General features: G+C 43.7%; 1 protein-coding gene across 6 annotated transcripts in view; it reads right to left on the bottom strand.

Moving 5' to 3' along the window:
- The window catches only part of PRR5 (proline rich 5), a 70,973-nt gene that overhangs the window by 32,969 nt on the left and 25,107 nt on the right, over positions 1-12,897 (bottom strand). For 2 of the 6 annotated variants that reach the window (XM_039698270.1, XM_039698271.1), the window contains exon 3: positions 6,737-6,850. The exons of 1 other annotated variant lie outside the window; for it this stretch is intronic. In XM_039698270.1, coding sequence (XP_039554204.1) covers positions 6,737-6,840 — 104 coding nt within the window. In that variant the 5' untranslated portion in view covers positions 6,841-6,850. Of the gene's footprint in view, positions 1-6,736; positions 7,137-10,130; positions 10,151-12,897 lie in introns of those variants that run through there. 3 more of the 6 variants (XM_039698273.1, XM_039698274.1, XM_039698269.1) reach the window with 3 other exon arrangements.

Raw genomic sequence — 12,897 nt, 5'->3', positions numbered from 1 at the left:
CTGCTGCCACAGCAGTCCCTCTTTCCCCCCTACACCCACAAGCACAGATATACATTCACAATCTAACCCAGATTATTTTGGCTGGCTCATACAGACACACTCAATTTATGATTACTTGAAAATTGGCATATAAATATCTCTGGTATACAGTGAAGTGACTTGGGTATTTTAACATTATGAGTAATATGGGAAGTAAGATCAATGTAGTGAATAAAACAAGCAGTCTTTACACGCTCTTCTGATTCAGAAATGAACTTTGCAATGTTCCCTGCCAGACTTCTGCAGAGAAGAATGACTAAATATCTCTCCTAAAAAGTAATGTACTCTCTCTCTTTCTGTCTGGCACCCTTTTCTAAATGAGGGAGGTCTTCTCTCTCCAGCTTAACAAGTCCATTATTATTCCTCAAAGAAATAAGAGACAACAGGCTTTTAAAACCAGAATTAAAAGGTTCTAAACATTTACCTTATTGTCTTTATAGTAGAACAGCATCTATATAAAACATCCTAGCAGTGAACTTTTAATCTGCCCTGATCTCTTCTAGTGAGGGACAACATCCTTGTCTGGAAAACAAGTCTTGGCTTCCTTAAGTTGACCACCTGCCTTTCCTTCCCATCACAGAGAGCAATGCTTGTATGGAGGGTGCAGGATATAGCCCCAGCCTGCAAGTTATGTGGGATGCTGTTGGTGGCCTCAGTTGGTGTAAGGATAATGAAAAGTTTGCTTAAATCTTCTTAGTTACCTTAAGCTAGTGAAAAAAAACGAACTCAGACGATTTGGTCAAAATGGTTCAAACTTTTGCTGTAAAGAAAATCTGAGCTGTTGCTTACACATAGAAATCTTGCAAGATGCTTGAGGTGGGTGGATCACTTGACCTGTGCCTGCAACCAGCAGCTGAGGCTTAACTCAGTGATGTGCATAATTATACTTATATTGCAATAGTTAACCTGAACTGAAAATGCCTCATAAACTCCCTTCTCTAACTCTTTTACAATGTGAAAGTTAATAATGGGTGCCCTCATGCACTAATATTACTGTGAACACCTCCTCTCTACTTGCTTTGTGTGTAAGTGTGTGCACAGGAACACGGTACTGCAGGAAACAAAAGTCCAACAGAGCCAAAAAAAACCCCACAGAGCAGGCTCGCTGGAGAAGGGGAAATCAGGATGTGAAAACTGAAGAGACCTTTAGTTGCCTTTAGAATGACAACAAAATGTCAGATGGCTCCAGCAATGTGTTGCACTTATCTATCCCATGGAACCTACAGATTGCTAAAGAAAACTACCAACAACCAAGGCAGCACTCACAGCCACAAAAATCAACTCAGTAGCCTAAGAAACCTAATCTCATTCAAAAGTCAACTCATTCCACATTTGACTGAATCTCCAGAGGATGAGATGGCTCCAGCTGTCCAAAACGTGGTGAATGGCAGCTCCAGCACACACAGCACAGACTTTCCCCACCACTAGCTTCACCATGAAGGGAACTGGAAGGTGTAAATCCCTGAAGCATAGAGCTGTATGCTTGTTGATGGCACCCCCAACCAGCCCAGGGGCAGGGTCAAGGTGAGCAGGGTGGGGTGGAGTATTCTGATTTTTACATAGTATTAATCAATTATAGGCTACAGAGCTCAATACCACCAAACACACATTTCTCCTGAGCTGCTATTTGTCCATCCAGACACCACTGGGATGGGAGGTTGGCTCCCTCCAGTACCACCCATAACTCTTCTTTTACTGACATCTGGAAGCCAAGAAGGAAAAACTATTGTGATTAAAACAGTTTTCTGCCAGGTCAGAATCAGTTTGGCCACAGAGATGAGGAACAATTCCAAAGCTGGGCTTGCAAGTCTTTTAAATCCTGATCTTCTTCTGTGTGTTTCAGCCATGGTCATGCCCCCCTCCCCAGCTCAGCATTTCCAGGCAAAGCAGCAGGACTGGCCAATATTGATATTCCATAAACATCACGCAAGTAATTTTAGTTCTCTAAAGCAGCCACTGCCTTTGTGTGCAAACAGCATAGGTGAAAATACCACCATGATTTTTATGTAGTGTTTGCAAATTCTGCCCTTCCCAGAGCTCCAGGTGAAGTCCAGAAGAAAAAACAATGCTGTGTGAATAATCACACCCTTTGACTACCAGGCAGTTAAAGACAACATTTTCACTTTCAAAAGGGACTTAATTAGTTAGGGCACATTTCCTCTGCACAGTTACATGAACAGCTAATTAACAATAATTAACCTGATATACTTGCATCAAAACCTTCTTGAAGACACCCTTGTTCCAGAGTAAAAGATAATTTTTCTGAATTGGCTTAATCCAATTGGGAAGAGCCTATTTTCAGCACAGCTTCAGTCCAGCTGCAACTCCACCAGCTTTCCATGAGGCCTTGACCCTTCCAACATAAGCTTGCAGATACTAGTTCACTTATGTTCCTGGAACTTCTACCCGAAGTAAGGCAACCTGCAAAGAGGGATAGGCTGCAATTAAGCACTTGGTCATACAAGTGAAAATAAGCTGGTCTGGAAAATTCCCTCTTCAAAGAGTTTGGAGGCATTGGTTCACTCACCTGACCAACTATAATCACTGCTCTTACACACCAAGAAATTGAGACAGACAGATGAAAGGACTTCCCAGAGGTGTTACTAAGAGTTAATATCTCTATGGACTATAGGATGAAGGAACTTACACTTCCTGCATTCAAGGAACAATTAAAGTATAAGTTATTCTGGAGGGCTACAGGGGGGCAGCAATTCCCTACCACCACCACCTTCTATTACTGTAGTCATGGCTGGAAAACGCTCCATGGAGAGCAGTGCTGCCTGGGCCAGTGGGAAGTCTCCTTCTCCAGCCCTGTTCTCCCTCCCAGCCCACAGTGAGATTCTGTCTGCCACACATGCACACAGAGCACCAAACACTCCACAGAGGGCTTCAAATAAAGGGTCAGGAAAAAAAAAAAGGTAATCCTCATACAGGCAGAAATATTTTGCAATATTTCTAAATAAAAACTGAATAACAGAAGAAAGAGAAAAATATGCTGATCTGGAATATTTTTTTCCACTGTAAAGTCTTCCTGTGATCTGAAAAAACATTAATCTTAAATTAGGAAATGAAATATCATTTTCATGGCTGTAAAAGTTATCTTACAGCAAGTTGTTGTGCTTACTACAACCCTGTAAAAAATTAGCCCAGGCCATAATATCCTTTCAGATAGTCTCCCCAGATTTACTGCTGATCTCGCTAATGCCACATGCAACTTACCTGTTTTCTTCACCTTTCCTTTGCTTTCTCCTACGCCTTCACATTTCTGCAAATTTTCCATATTTTCTTACATCAAAGAGGATCTAAGAGCCTTTGACTAAAGGCTTTCCCAGAGCACAACTCACACAGTATCAGCTCCTGATTAGGCAGTCTGTGCTAGCTCAGTCAGAATGAAAACCCTGCCATGAATTTTATTTGGCCTGAGTGGGCCCCCTGGTGTGTGAGCTCAAGATTAAAACCCCTGGGTTTCTCAGTCCAATGGGTTTAGTCAGCATTCAGCCCTCATTTTTTGCCTAAAGCAGAAATGGGGGCTGGGGGGGGAGAGCAAGAATTGAAGACCGTGCTAGTGAAAAAATTTAAACTATTTTAATCCAATGCAAATTCTGTGAGCTGCAATGAAGTAAATTGTTCCGCTATGTTGCCATTGGTTGCTAGTTAACTGCACTGTCAGTGTTTTGCTGCACAGATCTGGGGTCCATGGGAAAGCAAGCTCTGAAAAAGCCATGATATAAAGTCTCATTTGCCTAATAGCAGGCAGGAGATTGGCACCAATTTCCCTTTGATGTTACAGTGCTGAGAAGTTTCACTGTGTTTTAGTTCAGATGTGAAGGGAAGTCCTCAGGGAGGAAGCGACCTTCCTTGCTACAGTGCTCTATTCTCCCAGTAGGCTGAACTTGGCTCCTTCAGGTTGTCCTGCCCTGGGGAAATAATTCTCAGGTATGAGAATTCAGCTTGAGCTGAGACTGGTGTGAAGGGGGACAAGGCAGCAGAGGGGATATCACTGGACCGTGGTGACCACACACAGAACAAGCGCAGAAGGGCAGCCATGCGTGCACCGTCCCTCCGAAAATGCCCGCAGTGACAGAGCTGCTGTCCTGCAAAAGACCCCACCAGCAGCACTTCAGCTTTTCAGTCCCTGGTATGACCAGGGGCAGCATCCTTCTCTGCCTCAAAGATCTGCCTTTCAGCGTGGGGTCAGCCTGTTTGTGCGGGGCCGAACCTGCTGCGTGTTGCGCTTCAGCTCTCCTCACTTCAGTTCTCACAGACTCGATTCAAAGCTTCTTTGAAAAGCAGATACACACATGCCACACCCAGGCACAGCTGCTAACATTAGGCAAGAAAACAGCAGACATTTAAATATAGAACAGCCAGCCTTCATGAGAGGGGAGAGCTCTGCTAGTGCATGTTGACTTCCTTGATCAGCAAGCTCTTATGCTTACACAGAATGAAACAACACAAGCAATCATTTCATTTGGAAGGAAAAACATTCCTGTAAATCAAAGTATGCCAAGTGTCCTGTGTTGGGTTGTTTCAATTTTGCAGCAGAAAAATAAAAAGAAATTCCACAGTCCAAGATTTTAAAAAGCCAGACCAGATTTTTGGTGAGTCAAACTTTAGATGTCCAAGAACATTAGTCTCCCCAGGAGAGACGAACACAGATTCCCTCAGGACTAGACCCTGTTATATATGTCAAGATGGGCATGCACTGGTTATAGGCAGAAGGTACAGTAGATAATTTCTTAATAATCCAGTACCATTTAAGGCCTGACCTTCCTCAGGATAAAGACCTAGTTTTATAGCCTGTAGCATATCTGACTTTCTTAAGAGCAACAGATGATACAAGTCTTTCTGAGCCTGAAACAAGAATTACCCTCACTCTTTCTCTCAGAAGAAAGCCTTGCCTTGTTACATAAGAAATCAAAGGCCTTTCCTTTGCCCCTGCAGTGCAACCAGCTCATATCTGCAGTACCTGTCGCAGCTCTGTTAACGCAGCACACGATGCACACCTGACCCGCACAACAACCCCACTAGTGCTCTCGGGCATTTCAGGGGAGCGTGTCATCAAAAGGACTGACAGCCTGGCAATCCATGCACTGGCAGAAGCCAGCCCAGGGGTGGAAAGCATGGTTAGGTCTGAGTTCATGCAAAGCAGTGACGGCATGACTCATGGACACCTAGCCAAGGAACAGGCAATGGGACAGTTGTACATTGTTTAGATGAAATGGGCAGATGTCCAGCTCATTGACTGGCAAGCGCTTCTGGCCAGAGCTGTACCTGTTCTGTCAAAATTTAACTCTTGCTTGCTAACAAACTCATCTCAACTAGGTAAACCCTCTAGTCTGAATATCAGCAACCCCAAGCTTGGAACTCTCTGCCTCCCAGCAAGCCGGGTGCCTGACCTGCTCTCCGTTCACATCAGCCTCCACAGCTCCCTCCCCACATGCAAAACCTGGAAAAACTAACCTCTGCCAACAAAAGCTGTCATCACACCATCACAAAAAGGGTCTGGGGACTCCATTCTGTCACCCTGATCCCCTCCCAGGAGTCTCTTACTCCCCGCTGCTTCCCTTAGGGCTACTGGCCAAATAAAGTCCAACTGGCAGAACCCAAGATGGCCCAATCTATCCTTGAACTACCACCACCATCCACCCGCACATCAGGTACAACTCAGGGTCATACAAACAGCATGATATTTGAGAAGAAACTCCGTCTCTTTTGTGATCAGCACAGTTTCAGATTTTAGTGCACTGCTGGCATTCAACAACTAATTCTTAATACAGACATGAAGCCACAAATTGAGTGGTGAGTAGGACAGAAGATATGATATTTTATTTTTCTCAGAATTTTAGCAAATATGTCTGCAGTTCATTGATATTTTTCTTCCTACAGTTGTACCACCATACAATTAGAAAATACTACAGATGACACTTTCCAAGCTGTGATCCAGAAGGTGTAATTTCATTTTCAAAAATGACCTAAGAATTTAATACCTAATGATTTAGAGACTTGAATTCATCTTTTAAGATTGTCACCAAAATGGACATTAAGAGGCTTTCTGAATAGCTGAGCTAATTGATACATTCACAACATGTTTGCATAGGTTTTCTTGTAAAACAGCCATAGAATTAAAATGTATAAATAGAATAAAGTAAACAATCAGGGCTTATTTTCCCTGTCCAAAGTGCAGGTGCTTGCATGTGTACATGCACGCATCTATTTGTACGAACATGAGTAAACTCAGTAGACTTTGTCATAACTATATCAACTACCAGCAACATCCACAGATATGCAGATAAAAAGTATGTATTTTAATAGCTGCACACATGTAATTAAAAAAAAACAAACCAAAAACAAACCTAAGCCAAATAAACTTTGAATGAGAATATCTAGATAGACACAAAGTTATATTTCTAGCTGGACTCTATGAAACAAGTTGTTGTCTGTCACAAAGGCTGAAAGGAAGGCAGGGACCCCTCTCTGTAACAAGCCTTCAGAGAAAGATTAAGAGCATGGGGGGGAAAAGGCACTGCTGTGTTTATGTGAGTGGGAGCTCCAGTGCGTGTACCAGGCAGCCTGTGAGCCGCCGAGGTGGGAGCCAGGCAGCCCAGCTGCAGCCCACGGAGCAGCCACTTGCACGTCAATGCCCCTGCAGGAGCTCGGGGAGCCTGCCAGGAGCCAGCACTCCGTGTGACCTTACCTGTTCCAGGTAGCGTTGGAGCAGGCCCGGCGCTGCTGGGTCCCCCGCTCATCCAAGGCTGCCTGCTCTCTCTTGCCCAGATCACTGAGGCTGGGCGAACTCATGAACTTCAACCTGCGAAGAGTCCTCATGGTCAAATGTGTGTTTGCGTGTGGCAGCTACAGATACACCATCCTGTTTACACACATACACACGCAGCTGGAGCAGCGGCAGCAGTGCGAGCAGTTCCCTCCGTTTGCTGTTCAAAAAAGAAACTTAAAAAAAAAAGAAGAGAGAACCAGTCTCTACGGAGCACACCTCTGCCAGCAAGAAAACAAACCTTTAATCAGATCAACTCTGACGTCATCAACTGTGGTTAATAATTTCTCCAGTCCTTTCAAAAAGTAAGTCAAACTTCTGGCTGCTGATACAGCACATTGAAGGGGCCCCTTGTAACCATAGCTGCCCCAAGCGTGAAGGCTTCCCTTCCCCGTGGCCCCGGGCACTGTGTCCCGGGAATCTCACTCAGCACTGCGGTGCTCCACCTGTCATGAGAACTGCAGCAGCCTGGGGGTGTCTTGCAGCATTTCCCAACCTCTCCCACCTCTTCCTGCACTCATAAATGGAAACAAAACTGGAGGGCAACAGATAGGAAAAAAAGAAAACCAAACCACCAAACCTAAGTAACCAGCAGTGACGCACTGAGACTTTATTGTGAAGTTTCCTAACTGCCTGTGCCCTGCCACGTAACAACATTGAATACTCACACTCTCACTCATACATCCACATCCACACCCTCAGAGGCTGCTCTGGCTCAAAGCCTCACACAAAGGATTTGCAAGCAATATAACTGCGGAACGAAAAGCGATGGTCTGGGGTTTAGCATTTGGAGGAATTTTTGGTGGTGCACAGAAGAGCCAGATGCTTTGTCTTTCGCTGCCTTTTATTTGTTTTGTTTTATTTTTAAATTGTGGTAACAGCTGCACAACTTGGGGCATATTAAGTTTCTACAAAAGCCCCATGTGTCTTATCTTCAAAGGAAAAATCTTTCTCCGACTGCAGCAGTGGAGCTGAAGGATATACTGCTACAAGACTCCACCCCATGCTCAGTTTGCTGTCACTCACTTGCAGCTCTGTTTCAAATCCAGGAGTGCCTGGCTAATCTTCTGGGATAGTTTGCAACAGACTGAGCCAGAACGTAAGAACGGCTCTTCTGTTGCTACGGCATTGATCTGCAAAGTCTGGTAAAAGCCACAGAGGCTCCTGCAGAGTAACCTCACATTCACTGCAAAGGCACTACAATAGAAGAAACTATCCTTTCCTTTTTTTTTTTCCTTCATGTTTTCTACTTACTCTTTTCATCTGTGATAGCCTGTTGTCTAGATTTATGCTATAACCAGATTTGTTGGTGTTCAAATAACAGGACAAAGCTTACATTACAGGAAAACAATTTCTCACAGAGAGCTCTGCCCCATGTGCATCATATACTGACACGTTTTAGTAAAAAATCAATTCCTCTCACTATTCAACCAGGTCAGATAAGATTATTTCTTATAAATATTTACTTCCAAAATTTGAATTTAGTGTTAGCTTCATGGGTACCAACTGCAGAACCACTTAGAGAAGAAATAAATCTATTTTTACCTTGTGCCACTTTTAGCCACAGTTGTTTTATCCAGCTGCTTGAATTAGCATTGTATTGATTGCCCTTTTTACACCAAAATTCTCAAGTATACAAACCAACATCACAGTAGATGGCATATAACATTTCATTTTGGAAGACACCTGCAGCCCCACATCTTACCTATGGACAAAGACATTACTGTCCCCAGTCTCTTCCAGATGTTTAAATCCTTCAAACAAACAACAATCTATTATGTATATGGCAGCAAAAGGCAAACAAATACAACTATATATATCTCCATCTCCATATTTTAAGGGATGAAATGTCTTCTACAGCATACAAATGAGAGAGTAAACACAGTTCTAGCAGAACACTGCTTTATCCAAATGGGATGAAAGGCACTCCATTTCTGTGGACAATATGGCTGGGGAGAGAGAGGAACACAACTCAGCCTAAGCTTCTGCAAAGGGCTCAGATAAAATGTTTGTCTGCCCTGTTAAGTGAAACAACTAGTTAGACAAACAAGGGGCAATATAATTCCCCTTAATTTCATTTTCCACCTAGCTCAGTTGCTTTTCTGCTTGTCACTTGCTGTGAATTTGATAGGTTTTGCAAAATGTTATTATACTGGATTAGATCCTTGGATTTTTTAACTCTTTGATTCCATCTGTATGATGAAATACTACACCTGTAGAAGTAATTCTATTTATATGCCACGTCATCAATCTCAGTAACCAGTACTAGACTCAGAGCCAACACATGCACCAAAAACTCACAGGTCAGCCAGCATTTCAATCTCCTAAAAATTTTTTAACAGGGGACAGGCTTTCTCTACAATACTCCTTTCTCCATTTTATGATTACACCCAACCAAATGTTGATTTATGATAAAATAAATAATTTTCAACAAGGGCTACCTCCACCCATAATTGCAGAATAATACTTCATATTTATACCATGCTGTGAGTCCACAGACATGCTTGACTTCATCATGCATTAACTTGACCTAAGCAGCTCTTGGGAATGAAGGGAGAAGATAAAATCTGCACTGCAGCATTACGGGTGACGAGAGAGGTGGTGTGACTTGCCCAGGCCACCCCACAAGTAGGTGGCAGAGACATCAGGAGATCCTGGACCTCTCTTTCCCATTCCAGCAGAGGAACAAGTGGATCCTGCAGGGAATAGGTAGCTGGGGATTTCTGAGGCCCGGCTGGCCAGAGGGCAATCAGGAGACAGAACTCCTGGGAAGGGCTTGTGCTGAGCTGTGCCTTGCAGCCCCTGGGGAAGAGCTCTGAATGCAGCGCTGCCTCCAGAGCGGCTCCGCAGCGCAGACTGCTCGCCACCAGCCATGGAGAGGGATGAGAGCACTGCCGGACTTCCTGGGAGGGAGGGGAGCACTGGGAGCCCTCCCAAAGGCTCAATAAGGAGCACTACAAGCTTCTTAAATAGAACAACTGTACTCAGCACAATCTCAGAGCTAAGACTGTAAAGTACTGGTAGGTTAATTCATTTAATTCCAGCATGCCATACGTGGTATAATACCACTATTTAGCTCACACAAAACCTGCAGCTCAAAGGTTAAGTAATTTCATCAGAGCCACACAACCACCTCAGTGAGGAAGGCACTGCCAGCCCTAGCTCCTTCTCCTCCCCTGCAACATTTCTCGTTGTAAAAACAGGCCTGTCTTTACCAGAAAGATTCTTTATCTGTGGGGCCCACCTCCTGCGAGTGACTGCACAGCAAGTCCCAGAGCCACCAGAGTGCCAGAGCCACAAGCAAATTTCTGCTTACCTGGACTTCTATTTCAAGGCCTAAGACAATATACAGGTAGATAAATACAGGCTGAAAGTTGAAGAGGATTTATGCACTAGAAAATATGTTAACATACAGATGCAGGAACTTGTATTAAACACTGCTTTTAAAATCACAAGGGTTACTCCACAGTTACCTCCTGATATGTCATTTACATCTGTAATATTCCTCCTGGGACGTGTGGTTTAAAAGACTATTGCTGTGTGTAGAAAACATTAGAAAAAAAAATCCGGGAAGTCACCCCCAAGCATACACTTGGTTTCAAAAGAATGAGATTTGCTGGGGGGGGGAAACAAAAAAAAAAAAAAAAAAAAAAAAGAAAAAGAAAGAACCATACATTCTATTTACTAATGTTAATTTTTACAGTTTAATTGTACTGTCTACTTAAAAATTTCCTTTTGATCATGAGGAGAGGGTAAAAGAAGCAAAAAGTAATGTTCACAATGGGAAACATTACGAAATTCACAATATATGAAATTCATAAGAAAGCTGTGACTGCTATGGGTCAGTATGTTTTAGACTACACCACTCTGCTACAATGGCAGGTGAGCATTGGTACCAGTGGGAAGATATAAACAGTAAGAGAGTTTACCACATCAGCTTTATTCACCATTCAGAACTCTGCCATGAAACAAAACAACTCAATAAATAAAAATTTTAACTGGAAAAGAAAAAAGCAGCCCACTACTGCACTTCATCTCCCTATCTCTTTGGAGAAGAGAGCAGAGCCTCCTATAGTGATGCTGAGTGGTGTACACTTCGCAACCAAAGAAGAGAATGGTAAAGTGTCTTTGTGGCAGAAAGGAGTTAAAAATCTCCCTAGAAAAATGCATTTCAGTTTTTCATAAACTACACCACAAAACTTAGGGCATGCCTTGACACATGCCAAAGCTCAGGAATTAGTCCTCTGACAGAGCAGCACAGCCTTCTTAAAGGCACAGCACATCCTGCCACACCAGCAGACAAGGGGTGAGGCAGAAAGCAAGGAGATGCAATCATCAGGAAAAAATAAAAAGAGCCAGGAGGAAATGAAGTTGTAAACCTTATGACTCATCAATTCTTCTTCTACAGTATCTACATAAAGCTCCTTTATCATCAGAAAACAAAGAATAAAGAGAGTAAAGAAAGTATGAAACCAAACAGGGTCTATTTACACCCTTCCTCCTCCTCCATCCCACTGACTCTCTGCAACCTCTGAACATAAAGACATTTTTAAGGATGCCTTTTTGTTTACTGAGGTTAGTCCTAGGACACTCTTGGTTTTGCTAATCCTTTATCTTATTTTTGCCCTCACCACAGCCAAGTACTGATTTGTAAGAGAGGACTTTGCCTTACTTGGACATCTTCCCAACCTTTGGAACACCACCTGTACTTCTGCATCCTATGACGAACCACGCCTGCATGACCACAGATGCCTCTCTTGGGACAGAGCTGGGCTTTCTGCCCCTTCACCTCCATGTGGGATTCACACAAGGTGTCTGTCTTTTAGGTTGTGACAAAGAAATGCTCATGACAGTATCTCCTTCCTAAGCAATCACAAGGTGACACCCCAGAAGAGCCCTTTGTCTTGGGCTGGAAAGGGATGGTCAGCCCCTGTCGCTACTTCTGCAGTTACCAGTCCACCCTGGAAAGCTTCAGACCTGACCTTCAGGCAAGCCACGGCTGCTGCAGCTCCACTGCCTGCCTCAGAGATACACTGGCTTCACCAAACCTGGCCATCCATGCCATGGCAGCCTGCAGAAAATCCACGCCCATTTCCTGGACCTTCCCTTCCAGAAGTTTTTCAGTGTGAGGCACAGCAGCCTGAGTGTGCCTAGATTTTCTCAGCAGAGAGGTCTGCATCTGACCAAAGAGCTGTCCAGACTGCAGCAACCATCCAATTCTAGTTTCTTTTCACAGTCTACTGATGGATGACATTTATTACCTGTACACTCAGCCCCTCAGCCTCCCCCACCTTGCTTTCTTCCTGCTTCTCCTTTACCCTTTGCTTTTGTATTCCCTCTTTGGTTTTTGTCTCTCTTGGCTAGCTAGTTCTTCCTCAGGCAGTTTTTGAACATAAAGGGAAAGGAAAATAGTTGGTACTAACACAGATTTGCAAACCACTCTTCAGCTGGCTCTCAGGGAATCAGGGCTTCAGTTCACCTGTTTGGACTGTGAGCTGTTCTTTACTCTTTCCCTTTGGGGATTCACTCTATTCTTCAGCCAGCAAAGCATGGCCCCAAACTCAAGTATAGACCCCAGTCCCTAGCATAATCTAACACAGGTTGTGAACTGAGCAATACCTGCTGAAAGCATCCATGAAATCCCACCCCCTTTGTCAGCAGCTTTTGGTTTTACAGAGCATAGCAATACAAGCAGTTCTTGAAATACAGTAGACAGCTAAATCTTTTTTGTCTTGTTCTTCAGGATAAAGGCACTAATAAAGAATAAGGACAGGAATAGGCCTTTTACACCCCCATCCAAAATATCAAGCTTTCATGATAAATCAATTCTCCTGGCTTGTAGTTCTGCTCCTAGTTATCTCTGTAAAGGTTCTGGGAATTAAAGACAGTGCAGTGGTCCAAAAAAATGCAGTTGTTCTGCTGGAGGAAGTAAGGGCCAATGTGCTGGATTATATGGCCTGTGGCATTACCACCTCCACTCACATGCCCCCAGGAAAGGAGATGGGGCTCCGAATGCCAAATGTACCTGTTTCAGGTATTACTGTTGCCCACTCAGTGAATTAACAACCCATTAACCCAGTAAC

The sequence above is a fragment of the Passer montanus genome, unplaced genomic scaffold (assembly GCF_014805655.1).
Source record: "Passer montanus isolate IOZ18808 unplaced genomic scaffold, ASM1480565v1 scaffold122, whole genome shotgun sequence".
Classification (NCBI taxonomy): Eukaryota; Metazoa; Chordata; class Aves; order Passeriformes; family Passeridae; genus Passer; species Passer montanus.
Note: the sequence above shows the minus strand (reverse complement) of the source record. Positions and strands in the feature narration are given on the sequence as shown.